Here is a 21,391-nt window from a genome sequence, read left to right on the forward strand (position 1 = left end):
AGTGCAGTGGCAAAAACCATCAAGCGCTACAAAGAAACTCGCTCACATGAGGACCGCCCCAGGAAAGGAAGACCAAGAGTCACCTCTGCTTCTGAGGATAAGTTTATCCAAGTCACCAGCCTCAGAAATCGCAGGTTAACAGCAGCTCAGATTAGAGACAAGGTCAGTGCCACACAGAGTTCTAGCAGCAGACACATCTCTACAACAACTGTTAAGAGGAGACTTTGTGCAGCAGGCCTTCATGGTAAAATAGCTGCTAGGAAACCACTGCTAAGGACAGGCAACAAGCAGAAGAGACTTGTTTGGGCTAAAGAACACAAGGAATGGACATTAGACCAGTGGAAATTTGTGCTTTGGTCTGATGAGTCCAAATTTGAGATCTTTGGTTCCAACCATCGTGTCTTTGTGCTACGCAGAAAAGGTGAACGGATGGACTCTACATGCCTGGTTCCCACCGTGAAGCATGGAGGAGGAGGTGTGATGGTGTGGGGGGCTTTGCTGGTGACACTGTGGGGGATTTATTCACAATTGAAGGTATACTGATCCAGCATGGCTACCACAGCATCTTGCAGCAGCATGCTATTCCATCCGGTTTGCGTTTAGTTGGACCATCATTTATTTTTCAACAGGATAATGACCCCAAACACCTCCAGGCTGTGTAAGGGCTATTTGACCAAGAGGGAGAGTGATGGGGTGCTACGCCAGATGACCTGGCCTCCACAGTCACCAGACCTGAACCCAATCGAGATGGTTTGGGGTGAGCTGGACCGTAGAGTGAAGGCAAAAGGGCCAACAAGTGCTAAGCATCTCTGGGAACTACTTCAAGATTTTTGGAAGACCATTCCCGGTGACTACCTTTTGAAGCTCATCAAGAGAATGCCAAGAGTGTGCAAAGCAGCCATCAAAGCAAAAGGTGGCTACTTTAAAGAACCTAGAATATAAACACTTGTTTGTTAAGTATATAATTCCACATGTGTTAATTCATAGTTTTGATGCCTTCAATGTGAATGTACAATTTTCATAGTCATGAAAATACAGAAAAATCTTTAAATGAGAAGGTGTGTCCAAACTTTTGGTCTGTACTGTACATTCATATATTTTACACCAAAATGGGTAAAAAAAAAATATATATACACAGTACGTGTTTACAAATAGTAGTTTAGTGGAAACCATAGAACATAACAAGCACCAACTGTTCACCAAAGTGACTGAAACATCATAGAGATCATAAGGCTAGGTGCATAGAGTAGAAGAGGCAGTTGGTACCTGATACCTTACATATCTGAAGGCCAGGACCGTGATTGGGCTCAGGGCACGCTTGACATAACAACGTGACGTGAACGAGTGCCGACACCGCTGGAATGGCGTCGGCGTCAGAGGGTATGTGAGTATAGGTGTTTTTATTTTAAAGAGGCCAAACATTCAGGTTAAGAAAGGGTTGTCTTAGTAGCGGACTACCCCTTTCGAGGCTCTGTGCACATTGAATCTGTTTCAGAATAGAAACTAAGAAAAAACTTAAAGGTTTCTGAAGAGTTTTGAGATTTGGATGAGGATTTTGAGAGTTTCCATTGAGTTTCTGCTCCAAAAAGGTTGAAAAAAGACACAAGTCTGACCTATAGTCTTAAAGTGTTATAATGTGTTTTATATAATATATAAAGATGAGGGAATCTTTTGAAATTTAAATTCGCAATTTAAAAAAAATTTATAATAATTTTGCAACAGATCCATTTGCTGCAAATCATAAATACTGCAAAGCCTCAAATTGCCCTGAAAAAAACGTGTGTGAAGCGCCTAAGTTTATTGACAATATACTGAACCCCTTTCAAGCTCTGTAACGAAAACACAGCATTAGTATTGTCACAGTGACGATAGCTGTTTCTCACCATTGTGCTGTTACACACTATCTGTACAGTCTATTCAGTGTTTTTTTGCCCTGCTCTCCCGATATCCATAGCTATGAGCTGTGGCATACTCTCACAATCCAGATTCACAGCTGCTGCATTCTCTGCCTCTGCTTTTATACAGGCTTTGATAGTCGCACCTAAAAGGCTGTGCTATATCATGGGATGTGATAACTTAAAGTTACAATGGAGAATCCTACATGACCATGCCTGAGGTCATGTGAGCCTTCACTGCCTCAAACTTCTGCTTTTTGTTAAATGTCAACCAATATTTTTTGCCAATTGAATGGAAACACAATTTGTTTGAATTTGGCTAAGAGAATTTCCTTAAAATATAAACAAATTCAATTATCATAGATTAAATTCACTCATCTCTAATGTTATGTTATAATATAATAATGTGAGAACAAAAAACCTTCCATACTTCACACCTAAATTAACTATTTGATGGATTATGAGAAAAACTATAAAAATGTTTAATACCCTCCAGAAATTGGATTTCAACCAGGAATATTTACAATACTCGTATTATATTAGGGAAGCACTGCCTGCAGATATTGGTGAACAAGCCTCAATGGTTAATACTGCAACATTTTTCTTTGTGTTACAGAAGCAAGGTCTGCCGTACAGCACTGTAATGGGCTATAAATCAATGCCTTATGAATAATATAGTTCCTATTGATTTAAAAAAGAAGTTAGTTAGTTTTGCTAATTTATTGAATCGTATCTAAGTATACTTGTATTGAAAAGTCAGGATAATTTATATAATTTGATGACATGCTAACAAGCTACCAGGGGTTGAAGCTTCACCCATTACGGTTCCACAAATGGGCTATAAATCAATGCCTCTTTTTGAGTTATCTGCATCTCTTTCAGGTTATTTCGCTTATTTTGAGGTGAAAATTACGAAACAGGGATAGATATTATTTTTTTTGTAATCTGTGATCATTTTAGATTCACCCCATAGGGTGAGAATGTATTGGTGCCTATGCATTAGTCTAATGTATATCAGGTGTCCTAACTGATGGGAGATGTTGGTGTGAAGAGGGGATATGTTAGAGATGAATATGACTGATCTTTTGTTCCAGTGGGTTTCCACCAGAGGAGTCTTAGAGCAGCTTATCTCGAGCTAAGTTTAAGGGGATATTGGGAGAAATTTAAAGTATATAGGCAACTTTAGACATTAACTTATCAGCCAAATTCTCTGTGTGTGTTTTTGTTTGTGTAGCACCTATGGCTACCTACCGTATGTTACCCTTATACCGCATTGCCCGTACCAAAGAGACAAGTGGAAGAAAATTGCTCTCCTACGGGAAATCTTGGATATGTTTCTATGCATCCCTGTCTAATGGACACATATTTTGATGTTAACATTGTGCTCTGCGGCTTCAGATCTCCTTTCATGCCATTTTTATTTTCAATGGTTTATTCCCTTAGGTGGGTTCTTTCTTCATGATAAACTTGTGCCTGGTTGTGATAGCAACACAGTTTTCAGAAACGAAACAGCGGGAGAATCAGTTAATGCAAGAGCAACGGGCTCGTTACCTCTCCAACGACAGCACAATCGCCAGCTTCTCCGAGCCGGGAAGTTGCTACGAGGAATTACTAAAGTACATCTGCCACATCTTTAGGAAAGTCAAGAGGCGGACGCTAAGACTATATAATAATTGGCAAAACAAACGGAGGAAAAAAGTCAACCCCAACAGTACAATGAATGGACAGGGCCGGGGCCGCAAGTGCAAACGAAGAATCACCTCCATCCATCATCTAATTCACCACCACCATCATCACCATTATCACATCACCAATGGTAGTCCTCGTGGACCCAGGTCAAGTCCTGAGATTTGTGACGTAGAGATGAAGATCATGAAGCCAAAAAATCAGCTTAGGCTTCTTCCTCCATCCCCTGGTCACCTGAACACATCAGCTAACAGTGAGTCCGTCCATAGCATCTACCATGCGGATTGCCACTTTGAGGGACACCAGTTGAAATCCTGTAAGTCTTCCAATGCTTCCTCAAACACCAAACTGGAAGTTGGGCTTAACCACACCAACATGAACTATCCCACCATCCTGCCTTCCCCCACCAGTAAAACCAGTCCTGCAACTTTGCCAAAAGGGAAACGTAGTGGCAGTACTCCAGTCAGCTTGGTGAACAGCCCCGTCAGTTTGAATGCCGAGTCTTATGGAAAGCTCCAGCACCTCGTGGGAGAACACGGTAAGGGACACATTTTTGTTCCGGGAGTCAAAAATAAGATATCACCCAATTGTTTTGTAATATGCTTTTAGGGGGTATAAACATCTTAAAATGTCTGATAGTTGTAGGTCACATCTCTGGGACCCACACCAATTTCAAGATTAGGGGGGCCTTCTATTTGGTGATGGAGGACCAATTTTGCTCAACTCTTTTCCTTCTCTGCTGGCCATGGAAAGTGGTCATTGAAGTCACGAAAGCATTTGAGCATGCTCAAAGATGGTGAATGGAGAGAGTTGGGCACATGGGCACCTCTCCCTCCATCTTCTCCCATCGGGCACCTTTGAGTCTTGCACTTGTCATCAGTATTTGGGTTCCTTGACCCCTGTCTTGATTTGTGAGATATCTGCAGGCTGCCACTTTTAGGCAGATAATTACTATAGAGGTGGTCACTCTTGAACAGGTGGGATCTGCAGTAGTCATGCATGTATGGTATATACTATGGATATGCTATAAATCTCTATTATAGGAATACCTCTTTATTGTTAGAACAATTTCTTTATTCTTGAGCGTAGACCAATGTTTGTGGGGAACATACACATGATCTTAAAAAAAACTCTGGAGGACACAACATGTCCACGTATTATACAGACATCTTATTGGTGTTAGTGGACATGATGTAATGCATCATTTTCCCTGTTGGGGCACTGCAGGTAAATTTAAACACTTGCCGACAGGTTTACTCACAGATCCGAGCTGATCACTGGTAGACCCAGCACCAGGACGCCCTGTAATCTGCTCATCATTGACACTTCGTTAAGGAGAATTGTCCAAGTGGACCAGCCCTTTAAGAGTTCCACTAGAGAATTGCATATCCACTGCAGCTTTGCCCGTTGTCCAACGCTCGAGTCAATTCTCGGTATATTAAGTATTCACGCCGGATCCTTGACTTGGCTGGGTCTGATGTGACTTATATAATAATGGCTGAAGGTAATAATCACAGTTGTGGATAACTCATTACTCTGCCCCGCAGCCGAGTGGAAGGAAATCACGAGCAATGGCTTCATAGCATGGGAACATAAACACTTAAGTATAATTGCATACATTTGCGCTACATAAATAGCTGCGTGGTGATCTGGAGAGAAACGGCTCCATTAAAGAGAGACTAATGTCTAGTACTGGCGTTGTGCTGCAGAGAGCGCGGCTCCTTCCTCTTCTGGGTAAGGAGCAAGTACGACTTGTTCTCCGCCACTTGTCGCTCCCACTGTCACCAGTTACCATTTACAAAACCCTGTTAACATCAGGAAGCATTTACAGCAGCCTCTGGGGTGCCCCTCATTTGTAAAAAATAATAGTGGGCACCTGCCAAATTGGCAGCCATCAAGATGCTGTGACTGCGAACCATAGGTGTATAACCATCTCGGTAAGTGGCCGCATAATTGGGGCTCTAACCACTGGGATCTCACAAATTATGAGAATGAAAATGTGCAGATTTCCCTGCACTGGGGCCGTTCCAATTGTATCCAAGTTCATGGAAATACTGCTCTGCAAGGAGGACTGTGAAGGTACAAAAACTGTGCTGCACTTTCATGCCCAGTTTGGCAACTCCTTATCCATATGCCATAGGATTCCCACTGCCTGCAATCACCAGTAGGGGATGTTTCCTGCATACATACATACATGATAAGATCCTGTCTTCAGTCACCACTAGGGGGAGCTCCCTGTATACAGAGATACATGATAAGATCCTGTCTGCAGCCACCACTAGGGGGAGCTCCCTGTATACAGAGATACATGGTAAGATCCCGTCTGCAGTCACCACTAGGGGGAGCTCCCTGTATACATAGATACATGATAAGATCCTGTCTGCAGCCACCACTAGGGGGAGCTTCCTGTAAACAGAGATACATGATAAGATCCTGTCTGCAGTCACCACTAGGGGGAGCTCCCTGTATACAGAGATACATAAGATCCTGTTTGCAGCCACCACTAGGGAAAGCTCCCTGTATACAGAGATACATGATAAGATCCTGTCTGCAGTCACCAATAGGGGGAGCTCCCTGTATACAGAGATACATGATAAGATCCTGTCTGCAGTCACCACTAGGGGGAGCTCCCAGTATGCAGAGATACATGATAAGATCCTGTCTGCAGCCACCACTAGGGGGAGCTCTCTGTAAGCAGAGATACATGATAAGATCCTGTCTGCAGTCACCACTAGAGGGAGCTCCCTGTATACAGAGATACATGATAAGATCCTGTCTGCAGCCACTACTAGGGGGAGCTCCCTGTATACAGAGATACATGATAAGATTCTGTCTGCAGCCACCACTAGGGGGAGCCCCCTATATACAGAGATACATGATAAGATCCTGTCTGCAGCCACCACTAGGGGGAGCTCACTGTATACAGAAATACATGATAAGATCCTGTCTGCAGCCACCACTAGGGGGAGCTCCCGGTATACAGAGATACATGACAAGATCCTGTCTGCAGCCACCACTAGGGGGAGCTCCCTGTATACAGAGATACATGATAAGATCCTGTCTGCAGTCACCACTAGGGGGAGCTCCCTGTATACAGAGATAAATGATAAGATCCTGTCTACAGTCACCACTAGGGGGAGCTCCCTGTATAGAGATACATGATAAGATCCTGTCTGCAGTCACCACTAGGGGGAGCTCACTGTATACAGAAATACATGATAAGATCCTGTCTGCAGTCACCACTAGGGGGAGCTCACTGTATACAGAGATACATGATAAGATCCTGTCTGCAGCCACCACTAGGGGGAGCTCCCTGTATACAGATACATAAGATCCTGTCTGCAGCCACCACTAGGGGGAGCTCCCTGTATACAGAGATACATGATAAGATCCTGTCTGCAGCCACCACTAGGGGGAGCTCCCTGTATACAGATACATAAGATCCTGTCTGCAGACACCACTAGGGGGAGCTCCATGTATACAGAGATACATGATAAGATCCTGTCTGCAGCCACCACTAGGGGGAGCTCCCTGTATACAGAGATACATAAGATCCTGTCTGCAGACACCACTAGGGGGAGCTCCATGTATACAGAGATACATAAGATCCTGTCTGCAGCCACCACTAGGGGGAGCTCCCTGTATATAGAGATACATGATAAGATCCTGTCTGCAGACACCACTAGGGGGAGCTCCATGTATACAGAGATACATAAGATCCTGTCTGCAGCCACCACTAGGGGAGCTCCCTGTAGATTCTGTCTGCAGCCACCACTAGTTGGAGCTTTAAACAGTATGCAATTAGCTCATCAACTCCCCCTAGTGGAGACTGCTAATATTATTATCATGTAGCTTTATGCCTATGCTAAGGAGTTGAATTTCTGTAAAATAAAATCAAAGCCCAAACAGCTACAAAGAAATAACATGAAATTCCCCCGAAATGTCAGCATTTTTTCCAGTCAGGTATATAAATGATCGTCTTGTTGCCTGCACCACCTTGCCGAGATCAATTTATCCCAAGACTCGAAAAATCGGAACGAGACAAATTTTCAAAGTACTTTCCAGGCGTATTCGGCTCGCCAGTGTTTATCTCATAAACATTCCCCCGGGGACGGCACCTATAAGTCGATGTTCGCAGCTCTTCATTCACAGCACATATGTTTGGATGAAAGCTGGAGGCTGATTTGCATGTGTATGGTGAATTTAATGGAAGCCGCCGCTGTGTCAGCACTGCCGCTTTCCCCACAATGCCTACAGAAACGCTTACTTTCAGCAGGCGGCAATATTAAGTCTGTATTAAGTGTGACTGCAATTTAGTCAAAGTTTATTTCTTCTGATTCCAGTTTCTTAGACCATATATATGAAAAATATACGGTCTTTCTTGTCAACAGGTCTCCTCTAAATTTGAATACCTTACCAGCCAGGGACACAACTAGGCAAATAAAGAGCCAAAAACCAACCTGTGGGTGCCCTCCACCTGCTACCCACCACCCTTTGCATGGTAACGCCAAATGTTCAATAGGAAATGATGGGCAAACAAGGTTCCCAACGTGGTGCCCTTTAGCTGTAAATGCACAGGTTCCAGTTTTTTCATAAACAATCACAGCAAATTTCAGGCCCTTTATATAAAACCTTTCTAAAAATGGATGTTCCTGTCGAGTGTGGGCGTATTTTCGATCAGGATTGATGAGCATTGGGGGTAAGCTAGAATTACATTCCACATCTAGACACTTTAAATTTATGGTAAGGGGCTGAAGGTCCACTTAAAGTGATTGTCCCTTTTATTTTTTTTATATAAATCAATGCATGTATTTGGGGCTAAAATGCAATTTTGCAACTGGGTTAGATTAAAAATTCGCCATCGTTTGGCTTTTACTGACTCTTTGCATCTTGGCGCATTCAACTTTGATGTGGTCTGTGCTGAGAGAAGCTTAGTAAAAGAAGTTTTCCCACCGCAATGACAGATTTTAAGGTTTTATTTCCCTTTTCTCCTTGTAGGCCTCTGCCGAAGCGCCAGCAAATTATCAAGTCTGAGCGTCCCTTGTTCCTTGCCAAGTCCCCAGCCAAGCCAGATCATCTGCGAGCTCCAGAACTGCGTTTACTGCGCCAATCTCCTAGAAAATCCAGAACTGGAGCTCAGTGACTCTGACAGCTGCGAGTCAGACACAAACGGAGTTTACGAGTTCACCCAGGACTTGAGGCACGGAGACCAAAGAGATCAAGTCCAGAAAGTGAAGACGTTCAAGAAGAAAGAGAAAGAGGTGAACAAGATTTGCAAACTCTGGGAAGAATTCACCAACCGGCTGAAAAGGATCGTGGACAGCAAGTACTTCAACCGGGGGATCATGATCGCCATCTTGATCAATACCCTCAGTATGGGCATCGAGTATCATGAGCAGGTAGGTGAAGGTCTATGAGCTTAGAAGTTGGTTGTCATCAGTACTCCAGTTTAGGTTTGTGTGACTGCTCCTTAAAAGGGGTTAGTGATAAAAGGATAATTGCTCGGGAGGGGCACTGCTGAGACCCTCACTGACCAGTGGTCATGTATGCTCACTATTACTCCATTTAAAGTCTATGGGATTGACGGAGATGGCCAAGTACAGTCCCATAGACGATGAATGGAGTGGTAGTGTCCATGTGGACTCAAGACCCTTATGATCATTGGCATCCCTCAGCAATCAGACATTTATCAATGGACCAAACCCTTTCAAAGTCATCATGCAGGTCTTGAAACCAAACAAGGCTTTTTTTGTTGCTGGACTCCATAAGATGATGGATGTAGAACTCTATGGACTGGTCTATGGAGAGCAAAACCATGCCCATCTATGGTCCTAATTTGTTATAAATCTGCCCTATCTGCCTAGTTTTCCAAATTGCTGGTCCATAATACATAGTGGGAAAATTGACTTGGTTATCACTGCACTCAGTGGATACTCATGGTAGGAGGACTCACAAAGGGGTGAGATGAGAGTAGGCCATGTCTATTTTTCCATTCTTAATCAAATCATATCTGATCTGTAGTGTCTCGAAGAATCCATATTGCTTTTATGGACCTGATAGAACCACTTATCCAAGTCAGGAAACAAAAATTCTTTGTGGCCCTGATGACCACCCACTGTCATCGGAGCACAGTAGTATGAGGCTACCACCAAAAACTTCTCATATCTCAGATTTGAGAGCGAAGGTTGGTTATTCAGGTTGACTACACAAATTTGTAGACCTCAATTTTGAGTAAATTTTTCAGCAATGGTCAAATAATGGCATGATCTTTATGGTTTTCTTGAGCTTTTTAGTACTATGAAGGGTTAGACGAGGACATGGACTTGAGGATTCCTTAGCGTCGCACATGGTCACACTAAAGTCTTTAATTTGTGCTAAATTTCATAGAAATTTGCTGCAATTATATTGTGCAGACATCTCGCTATTTACCGCACGTTTCGGGTCCTAAGCAAGTTCCATCGACAACAAACACTAATTAGGACATTTCGGGATCCTGCTCGTTAAGAGAAGCGCCGATACCTCAAAGGTTAATTGGCTTTTCTTCATCCGGATGCCAGAAAATGAAGATGAGCAGGAAACAGTCAAGAAAATGAGGCCTCAGAAGACGAGTCGCGCTCTGTGTTGTGGCTTCCGACAAATTCAATCAACATTTTGTAGATTAAAAAAAAAAAAAACCTCCGCTATGACAAGGGCTTTACTCGGTCGGATGGAATTTTTGCATATTGGCGCTTCCTGCAGAGCCTCAACGGTGATCCGCTCGCGCCTCCATCCCACAGCATATTATCAATTCACAGTCTCTTCCGCCTTCCTCTTCCACTTCCTCGTAGCCGAATCTTTTATACATGTACATAAGAAAAGAATACAGAAATATGTAAAGAAAATATTAAGGATGGTAAAATAATATAAAATATTTCCATTTCATATTATGTTTGCCAATGTACAGTACAGACCAAACGTTTAGACACAACTTCTCATTTAAAGATTTTTTTGTATTTTCATTGGGCAAGAAATCCCACTTATTAAACCTGACAGGACACACCTGTGACGTGAAAACCATTCCCGGTGACTATCTCTTGAAGCTCATCAAGAGAATGCCAAGTGTGTGCAAAGCAGTCATCAAAGAAAAAGGCGGCTACTGTGAAGAACCTAGAATATAAGACATCATTTCAGTTGTTTCACACTTTTTTGTTAAGTATATAATTCCACATGTGATAATTCATAGTTTTGATGCCTTCAGTGTGAACGTACAATTATCATAGTCATGAAAATACAGAAAAATCTTTAAATAAGAAGGTGTGTCCAAACTTTTGGTCTGTACTGTATCTCAGTTAACCTAAAGATATAGCACTTCCCCATGTGGCACAAAAATGGTTAAATAACCAAAGTGTTCCTGGTATATGGCAGGTCCTGTGGGGCGTTCCTGGTATATGACAGGTCCTACGGGGCGTTCCTGGTATATGGCAGGTCCAGTAGGGCGTTCCTGGTATATGGCAGGTCCTGTAGGGCGTTCCTGGTATATGGCAGGTCCTGTAGGGCGTTCCTGGTATATGGCAGGTCCTGTGTGGTGTTCCTGGTATATGGCAGGTCCTGTGTGGTGTTCCTGGTATATGGCAGGTCCAGTGGGGCGTTCCTGATATATGGCAGGTCCTGTAGGGCATTCCTGGTATACGGCATGTCCTGTGTGGTGTTCCTGGTATATGGCAGGTCCTGTGGGGCGTTCCTGGTATATGGCAGATCGTGTAGGGCGTTCCTGGTATATGGCAGATCCTGTGGGGCGTTCCTGGTCTATGGCAGGTCCTGTGGGGAGTTCCTGGTATATGGCAGGTCATGCGGGGCTTTCCTGGTCTATGGCAGGTCCTGTAGGGCGTTCCTGGTATATGGCAGGTCCTGCGGGGTTTTCCTTGTATATGGCAGATCCTGTTGGGCATTCCTGCTATATGGCAGGTCCTGTGGGGCGTTCCTGGTATATGGCAGGTCCAGTGGGGCGTTCCTGGTATATGGCAGGTCCTGTAGGGCGTTCCTGGTATATGGCAGGTCCTGCGGGGCTTTCCTTGTATATGGCAGGTCCTGTAGGGCGTTCCTGGTATATGGCAGGTCCTGCGGGGTTTTCCTTGTATATGGCAGATCCTGCGGGGCATTCCTGGTATATGGCAGGTCTTGTAATATACAGCAGCTACCAAAACTATCCAAAGAAGTTTATCTGCTGACTGGTGACATGGCCGTGGCCTTACATTAATGCTGCTATGGAATGAAGTCTGGCTGTTTGCAGGATAATGGTCAGTCAGGAATGGTCTGGGGAACAGGATAACCCCCAGATCTGTGGAGGCCGCACCTCACAACTTAAGGATCTGTGTATAAAGTGTTGGTGCCAGATCCCACACGCCTTCACAGGTCTTAGAGCTTAGAGTACAGGACTTAGAGCTTTTTGGCAGGAGAAGGAGATGTACACGATATTAGGTGATTTTGATGTTACGACTAATTGGTGCATATTGTATATGTATATGAACATCGACGTGAGCAGTTTGATTCCAGCAATGCAAAATTCTCTTCAGACAGAAGGATTTGGCAGTGGAGGTGACAGGGTGACAGCAGCGGTGGTCTTTGTAGCTTTCATTATAAGGCTGAGCAGCTTTTGGTATATACAATAAATACCCTTGTGCTAGAAGATGAGCGCGGCTAATGGGCCGGCAGCCCTGTAAAAATCCCCATTGTTCGCTGAGCCGCTTTTCACACACAGCGTGGCTTCCGCCAAAGAAAAATAGGAATATTTTATTAAAATGCTAATGAAAGATTTAGCTTTTAAGTGCAAATAAGAGGCAGCGTTTCTCCCGGCTTTTCCCTGCGCTTGCCCTGATGTTTTTGTATATTGATGCGGAAGTCTTTTGATGGGGCCTCCTCTTCGAAGGAATCCAGGCACAGAATCTAAATGAGCGTATTGTTTGAGGAGGTGCCGCGACTTTCCTTAGAAGATAAACTCTTCTCTTGTGCCATGGAAATTCATTCCAGACCCCAAGACCGATGCTGTGGCTGCACTACGGCTTCAGATTGGCTTTTATGTGCTGGGAAATTGTGTAACCCTTCAATATGTAAAGGTGCTTCTCACAAAATTAGAATATCATCAGAAAGTTACGGTAATTTATTTCGGTTCTTCAATACAAAAAGTGAAACTCCTATATTCTATAGAGTCATTACACAGAGAGAGATCTATTTCACGTGTTTATTTCTGTTAATGTTGATGATTATGGCTTAACAGCCAATGAAAACCCAAAAGTCATTATCTCAGTAAATTAGAGTACGGTAATTGACAAAAATCATCTGCAAAGGCTTCCTAAGCATTTAGAAAGGTCCCTTAGTCTGTTTCAGTAGCTCCACAACCACAATCATGGGGAAGACTGCTGAATTGACAGATGTCCAGAATGCAGTCACTGGCACACTCCACAAGGAGGGGAAGCCACAAAAGGTCATTGCTGTTCACACAGTGCTGTATCCAAGCATATTAATGGAAAGTTGAGTGGAAGGAAAAAGTGTGGTAGAAAAAGGTGCACAAGCAACCTTGAAAGGATTGTTAAGAAAAGGCCATTCAAAACTTTGGTGGAGATTTTCAAGAAGTGGACTGCTGCTGAGAAGTGGACTGGATTGCTTCAAGAGCCACCATACACAGACGTATCAAGGACATGGGCTACAAGTGTCACGTTCTTTGTGTCAAGCCACTCATGACCAATAAACAACACCAGAAGCCTCTTACCTGGGCCAAGGAGAAAAGAACCGGACTGTTGTCAGTGGTCCAAGGTGATGTTTTCAGATGAAAGTAAATTTTGCATTTCATTTGGAAATCAGGGTCCCAGAGTCTGGAGGAAGAGAGGAGAGGCCACAATCCAAGCTGCTGGAGGTCTCGTGTGAAGTCTCCACAATCAGTGATGGTTTGAGGAGCCATGTCATTTGCTGGTGTAGGTCCACTGTGTTTTATCAAGACCAAAGTCAGTGCAGCCGTCTACCAGGACATTTTAGAGCACTTCATGCTTCCCTCTGCCGACAAACTTTGTGGAGATGGAACTTTCATTCTCCAACAGGATTTGGCCCCTGTCCACACTGCCAAAGTACCAATACCTGGTGTAAAAACAACAGTATCACTGGGCTGGATTGGCAGCAAACTCGCCTGACCTTAACCCCATAGAGAATCTATGGGGTATTGTCAAAAGGAAGATGAGACACCAGACCCAACAATGCAGACGAGCTGAAGGCTGCTGTCAAAGCAACCTGGGTTTCCATAACCCCTCAGCAGTGCCACAGACTGATCAGGCATGACACGCCGTATTGATGCTATAATTGATGCAAAAGGAGAATGTCATCAATCAAAGCTTCTTGGATGATCATGCTGCCAAACTGGCCATGGCTTGGGGGAGAGATTGGTTGGATATTGATGGCCAGTCTATGGGGGGACATCAATCTTTTATCATTCTTTATAGGATCTATAGATATTTTAACCATAGGCAATTGCACAGTATTCATCCCCTAAAACTTCCCTGGTAGTGCTCCTTCCTACCAAGTCCGTTCTCCACCCCGTTTGGGGCACTGTCTATTGACAATCCAGTTATTGGGGATTCACAAAGAAAAGGGAGGCCATAGGCAATCATCGAGTTTTCATCCTCCAAAACTGCCCTGGTAGCACCCCTTCTCGCCAAGTCCTTTCCCCACCCCCTGATTGGAGTGCTCTCTTTTTTTTGATGGTGCTCCTGGGCATCCAGCCTTTGGTGGAATCATTATTGATGGAGCTCCTGGGGATACAGTCTTTAATAAAGAAGGGGGAGGCCATAGGCAATCGTCTAGATTTCGTCCCCTAAAACTGCCCATCAAAACCTGCCATTTGCCCACCCCCTGATTGGGGCACTCTCTATTGATGGAGTTCCTGGGGATCCAGTCCTTCCCTAAAACTGCCCTGGTAGTAGCTCTTCCTTGCATGCCATGCCATTTTATGTACGAGAGCCTTTTGGCCTCTACGTCTTGCTGTCTCCTTACTGATATGACTTATTGCGGTACATAGCCGTCATAGAGGGAGGTCTCCCACTCAGAACCCTTTCTACAAGCCAGGAGCATCTCCCATTCTAGTGAATTAAACTCATTTGTTTAGAATGGACACCATGTAATTCTATGTATTCCCCGCAACCAGTGAAACAGATGAAAATCCCAGGATTAATGTGGCTTCCTCTAGGCAAAATCAATTATTTTTTTGCCTGGAGCGAAACCGAGGGTGATCAGTGGATTGACCTGGTGGCTGAATTTGAAAGAAATTGTCTCAGAGCTCCCTCTAGTGGTGGCTCCTCCTGGTAGTCCTCCGTGTAAGAGATTTGGAGTTCTGTATCAGAAAAACCTTACTTCTGCTCTATAAATATCTGTATTAAGAAAATATTCAACAGAGAATGATTTTTTTTTATCCACTCCGTGAGAATAATAAAGAAAAAAGAAATTAGGAAAACAAATATAAGTAGAAGAGAAAACAAACCCCGACTAAGCTCTATCTGTTATCCAGCAGGCGAAACACTGACTATACGGTTCTTATTAGATCACCGCGGCCGCTAAGCTGGAGGGATTGATTTAGACGTGGGCTGGTATTGATTCCTGGTCGGGAGTGGGAGTTCGCAGACTATCTCATCTTGATACTCGTAACTCACATGGTTGCCTGTTGTATGTTTTCTGCTGGGTAAACATGGCATTTTAATCTGCTGTTTTAGAACATCTACCATCATGAGAGACATTCAACACGGCCACGAGCTGTGAACGGGGATAATTTACAGGTGAACACCACATCTGCTCATTATTGCTGATCACGTCTAATCTACTACTTCTCTATTACAGAAAGAATTAAAGGAGTATTCCCATTTTATTTACCTAGGATCTCCCATGACTTTACGAGTGGTAAAGTGGTTATTATTATATTATTACTAGATGGTGGCCCGTTTCTAACGCATCGGGTATTCTAGAATATGTATGTATGTATGTATGTATATAGCAGCCACATAGTATATAGCACAGGCCACGTAGTATATAGGAGTACTACGTGGCCTGTGGTATATACCATGTGGCTGCTATATACATACATACATATTGTAGAATACCCGATGCGTTAATATAGGCCACGCAGTAAATAACACAGCCCACATAGTATATAACACAGCCCACACAGTATATAGCAGCCACGCAGTATATAGCAGCCACGCAGTATATAACACAGCCCACGTAGTATGTAACACTGGCCACGTAATATATAGCACAGCCCACGTAATATATAGCACAGCCCACATAGTATCTAACAGTGGCCACGTAGTATATAGCAGGGGTGTCAAACTGCATTCCTCGAGGGCTGCAAACAGGTCATGTTTTCAGGATTTCCTTGTACTGCACAGGCGATAATGTAATCACCTACACACATAATGATTGCAGCACCTTGTGCAATGCTAAGGAAATCTTGAAAACACGCATGGTTTGCGGCCCTCGAGGAATGCAGTTTGACACCCCTGGTATATAGCACGCAGTATAGAACACAGCCACGTAGTATAGAACACAGCCCACATAGTATCTAACACTGGCCAGATAGTATATAGCAGCCACGCGGTATATAACACAGCCCACGTAGTATTTAGCAGTGTGGGCACCATATCCCTGTTAAAAAAAATAATTTAAATAAAAAATAGTTATATACTCACCCGACAGGATCCAGCGAACCTCTGGCGATGTGCGTGCGGCTGCCGCCATCTTTCGTTCCCAGGATGCATTGCGAAATTACCCAGATCACTTAGCGGTCTCGCGAGACCGCTAAGTCTTCTGGGTAATTTCACAATGCATCTCTGGGAAGGAAGATGGCGGCAGGCGCGAGCGCATCATCGGACTACGGTAGGTGAGAATAGCAGGTTTTTTTTTTATTATTTTTATCATTAGATCTTTTTACTATTGATGCTGCCTATGCATCAATAGTAAAAACTTGGTCACACAGGGTTAATAGCGGCGGTAACAGAGTTACCTGCGACATAACGCGGTCCGTTACCGCTGGCATTAGCCCTGTGTGAGCGGTGACTGGAGGGGAGTATGGAGCGGGCACTGACTGTGGGGAGTATGGAGCGGGCGCCGGGCACTGACTGCAGGGAAATAGGGAGGGACTAATCGGACTGTGGCTGTCGCTGATTGGTCGCGGCAGCCATGACAGGCAGCTGGCGAGACCAATCAGCGACTTGGATTTCCATGACAGACAGAGGCCGCGACCAATGAATATCCATGACAGACAGAAGGACAGACAAAAAGACGGAAGTGACCCTTAGACCAGGGGTGTCAAACTGCATTCCTCGAGGGCTGCAAACAGGTCATGTTTTCAGGATTTCCTTGTACTGCACAGGTGATAATTTAATCACCAACACAAATAATGAGTTGGTGATTAAATTATCACCTGTGCAGTACAAGGAAATCCTGAAAACATGACCTGTTTGCAGCCCTCGAGGAATGCAGTTTGACACCCCTGCCTTAGACAATTATATAGTAGATTCCCATATTCATGAATGGGTATAGGTGGAAAGTTCTTGCAATTACAAGCAATTTTGCAATTTATTACTTTTTAAAATGATCAACCGTTCTTGAGATATTAGCACTTATGTTTTGTTTACAGTTCGCTACCATGGAGACCGACCACCACTGCTATCTAACATGTAAACAAAAGAATAGTTGTTAATATCTCAAGACTGGCTAAGAATTATAAAAAGCTTGTTTTTACAAGTTCTATCCAATAATCTCTATTTTTGAAGACAGGATTAAACCTTTAAGTGATTGCCACCCCAATCGTTCCAGAGAAGGGCGAGGCTGCAGCTCCTATTTATTGTTTTTTTTCCCCCTGCGCAGCTGTGACCCATCCACCTTGCTGTGCAGGAGATTGCAGCTTGAAGTTTCCTTGCACAGTGCAAAGCCAGGGCACCATAGTTCACAGAAATGTAATTGTCAGGATCGGTAGGGGCCGGGGGTCCAAGTGGTCCTCACATTATAAGATCAACACGGGCTGAAAAATTGTGATCGGCTACAGATCAAGTTTTCAGCTGAAAATTTCAAATTTCCACTTCCACTTTGCAGCTGTGGTTCTTCATCTAGCAGCGTTTCCATTTCTTGCAGATTCATGCTTAAATCCACAACCAGTCGGTTTATGTCGTGGACTGGTCCCATAAACAAAGTCTTTTTTTTTAAACCTTTAAGTTTAATGAGGAAGTGAAAATTTGCATCAAAACCCAACTGTTGAAGACTTTGTTGTGGATCTGCAACTAAGTCCAGAAAAATGTGAAATTGGAACCAACACAACGTTCACCTCGCGGCCTTGAGGAATGCGGCAATGAAACATTTATCACTTTGGCAAAGGAAGGCCAATACATGCCCACAGGCTCGTGTATACATGCCCCCATGGATTTATACAAAACCTACCCACAGTGGGCGCTTTGTTGGAATTCCTTTCAGATGCAACTTAAATGTTCCAATTTGGGGATTTAAAACATTAGTAAGGTTAAAAGTCCAATGTTTGGGATTTTTTTTCCCCACAGCGACATCCACAAAAAATCTGCACCAAAGGTGGAGAGTCTTGTGGGATCCTTCCCTAATAAGCCAAGGAGACCACATTAATAAAATTAAACATATCAGTGCCATCATGTAATCTGAGAGCAGCATAACAGTGCAACATGAAATGATAAGGAAAAGGGAACCAAACACTAGGGAAGGGGAGAGTGGAGACCCCAAGACAGATCTTAAGTCACCCTGTCTGCCCTTTCATCCCTATATAGGTTCCGCACCTATCGCCGAGCAGGATACCTAATTCCTGCCTGACCCTCGCAATAAGCCCTGCATCGGGAAGGACAGGATGAGCACTAGTCATTCCCCACTACCGCTAAAGACAGATGGGATGCACAAATAAGGGGAAAAACTTATATTGAGTAAACTCAGAGAGAAACACAGACGTCCTCCAGCAACACCAAGGAGAAAGATAGCCGACTGCAATAGCTCCAAGCTGTAACAGGGAGCTGGAAATAGAAATATCAACCGCAACTCCTAGCAGCAAGCTGGGGGTTATAAACATCCCCACCTAGGTTTGTCAACTAGAGCCGGGGAGGTTGCCACTGGGTCCTAAAGTCAGAAGAACTAGGAAGGAATCTGCAAAGCCAACCGCTGAGACCTTCTGCAGCTAGATGCGCTGTGACTGTCTGCAGCCTCTGACACAGCGGTGACACACACAGACTGCCTCTCAAGGCCAGTCATTTGAACCCAGACCATGTGACTAATCACATGACTGTGACATCACACAGGTCCTGTTAACACAGCTGTGCCAACTCTGCAGGTGGAGATATGGTGTATGTGATGACACGTGGGTGGTCAGATGGGAGCCAGGTCCGGTAGCCGAAACCGCATGCACCAGCGATCGTACCACCGCAAGCCCGCTCTCCCTCTTATGTGGGCAAAACGCTACTCAGACAATACAGGGTGAGGGTAAAACAGTGTGTCAATGCTTTACTGAACCACAAAAACAGGCAGATAACACATAGAACTGTCCCAGCAAAATGCCCCAAGATGGTGCAAATTAAAGAGTCTCACCCTTCCGCTGACTCGCCGGGATAATGGCAGATGTTACTTCAGAGCTCCCAGGGTCGACTACCCCACCTGTGGCACGCACACAGAGAGGAAGTAACAACAAGCGTAGGAAGATGATAGTTGTCATGATCCCAATGGCAGGGGATCACAAAAATGACAAGCACAGATACAAACAAGCTCTAGGGCGATGGAACCTGAGCTGACCGCGACCCTAAACCTAACACACAAATAAAAGTAGCCGGGGAACGTGCCTACGATGATCCTAGACGTCTCGCTCCAGCCGAAGATCTAACTTCCCCTATCAGAAGAAACACAGACCTCTCTTGCCTCCAGAGAAATACCCCACAGCAAATAGCAGCCCCCCACATATAATGACGGTGAAATGAGAGGAAAGCACATACGTAGTATGAAAACAGTTTCAGCAAAATGAGGCCCGCTAAAGCTAGATAGCAGAGGATACAAAAGTGAACTGCGCGGTCAGCGAAAAACCCTTCAAAAAACCATCCTGAAATTACTTGAACTCATGTGCCAACTCATGGTACATGAAAAGCAATTTCAGCCCACTAGAGCAACCAGCAGCAGAGAATCACATATCTGCAGGCTGGACTAAAAACCAAATTAAGCAAAACACAAAACAGGAAAATCCAAACTTAGCTTGTCCAGAAGGTTCTAGGAGCAGGGAGCAGAGGTAACAAGACACACTGGATACATTGATAACCGGCGAGGAAATGCCAGCAAAGCCAGGTTAAATAGGAAACTCCCATATGCTGATGGAACAGGTGGAACCCAGAAACCCAGGAAAGACAAGTCACCCAGTACCATCAGTAACCACCAGAGGGAGCCCCAAAACAGAACTCACAACAGTACCCCCCCCCTTGAGGAGGGGTCACCGAACCCTCACGAGAACCACCAGGGCGACCAGGATGAGCCCTATGAAAAGCGCGAACCAAATCATCAGCATGAACATCCGAGGCAACCACCCAAGAATTATCCTCCTGACCATAACCCTTCCACTTGACCAAATACTGGAGTTTCCGTCTGGAAACACGAGAATCCAAGATCTTCTCCACAACATACTCCAATTCTCCCTCCACCAGCACTGGAGCAGGAGGCTCAAGCGAAGGAACAACAGGTACCTCATACTTCCGCAACAACGACCGATGGAACACATTATGAATAGCAAACGATGCCGGGAGATCCAAACGAAACGACACAGGGTTAAGAATTTCCAAGATCCTATAGGGACCGATGAACCGAGGCTTGAACTTAGGAGAAGAGACCTTCATAGGAACAAAACGAGAAGACAACCACACCAAGTCACCAACAAGAAGTCGAGGACCCACGCGGCGACGGCGATTAGCAAACTGCTGAGCCTTCTCCTGGGACAACTTCAAATTGTCCACCACATGACTCCAAATCCGATGCAACCTATCCACCACCATGTCCACTCCAGGACAATCAGAAGGTTCCACCTGACCAGAGGAAAAACGAGGATGAAACCCCGAATTACAAAAGAAAGGAGAAACCAAGGTAGCAGAACTAGCCCGATTATTAAGGGCAAACTCGGCCAGCGGCAAAAAGGTAACCCAGTCATCCTGATCAGCAGAAACAAAACACCTTAAATAAGTTTCCAAGGTCTGATTAGTTCGTTCAGTCTGGCCATTCGTCTGAGGATGGAATGCAGACGAAAAGGACAAATCAATGCCCATCTTAGCACAGAACGTCCGCCAAAATCTAGACACAAACTGGGATCCCCTGTCAGAAACGATGTTCTCAGGAATCCCATGCAAACGAACCACATTCTGAAAAAACAGAGGGACCAACTCAGAGGAGGAAGGCAACTTAGGCAAGGGTACCAGATGAACCATTTTAGAAAAGCGATCACACACAACCCAGATGACGGACATTTTTTGAGAGACAGGGAGATCCGAAATAAAGTCCATGGAAATGTGCGTCCAAGGCCTCTTCGGGATAGGCAAAGGTGACAACAATCCACTGGCCCGAGAACAGCAAGGCTTAGCCCGAGCGCAAACCTCACAAGACTGCACAAAAGAACGCACATCCCTCGACAAGGAAGGCCACCAAAAAGACCTGGCCACCAAGTCTCTAGTACCAAATATTCCAGGATGACCTGCCAACGCAGAAGAATGGACCTCGGAGATGACTCTACTGGTCCAATTATCCGGAACAAACAGTCTCTCAGGCGG

At 44.6% G+C, this 21,391-nt stretch overlaps 1 protein-coding gene across 1 annotated transcript in view; it reads left to right on the plus strand.

Moving 5' to 3' along the window:
• Nucleotides 1–21,391, plus strand: part of CACNA1H (calcium voltage-gated channel subunit alpha1 H) — a 391,999-nt gene that overhangs the window by 281,832 nt on the left and 88,776 nt on the right. Inside the window, exons 9-10 of the mRNA XM_069734647.1 lie at nt 3,339–4,119; nt 8,580–8,980. Of these exons, the coding sequence (XP_069590748.1) occupies nt 3,339–4,119; nt 8,580–8,980 (1,182 nt within the window). The remainder of the gene's footprint in view (nt 1–3,338; nt 4,120–8,579; nt 8,981–21,391) is intronic.

The sequence above is a fragment of the Ranitomeya imitator genome, chromosome 7 (assembly GCF_032444005.1).
Source record: "Ranitomeya imitator isolate aRanImi1 chromosome 7, aRanImi1.pri, whole genome shotgun sequence".
Classification (NCBI taxonomy): domain Eukaryota; kingdom Metazoa; phylum Chordata; class Amphibia; order Anura; family Dendrobatidae; genus Ranitomeya; species Ranitomeya imitator.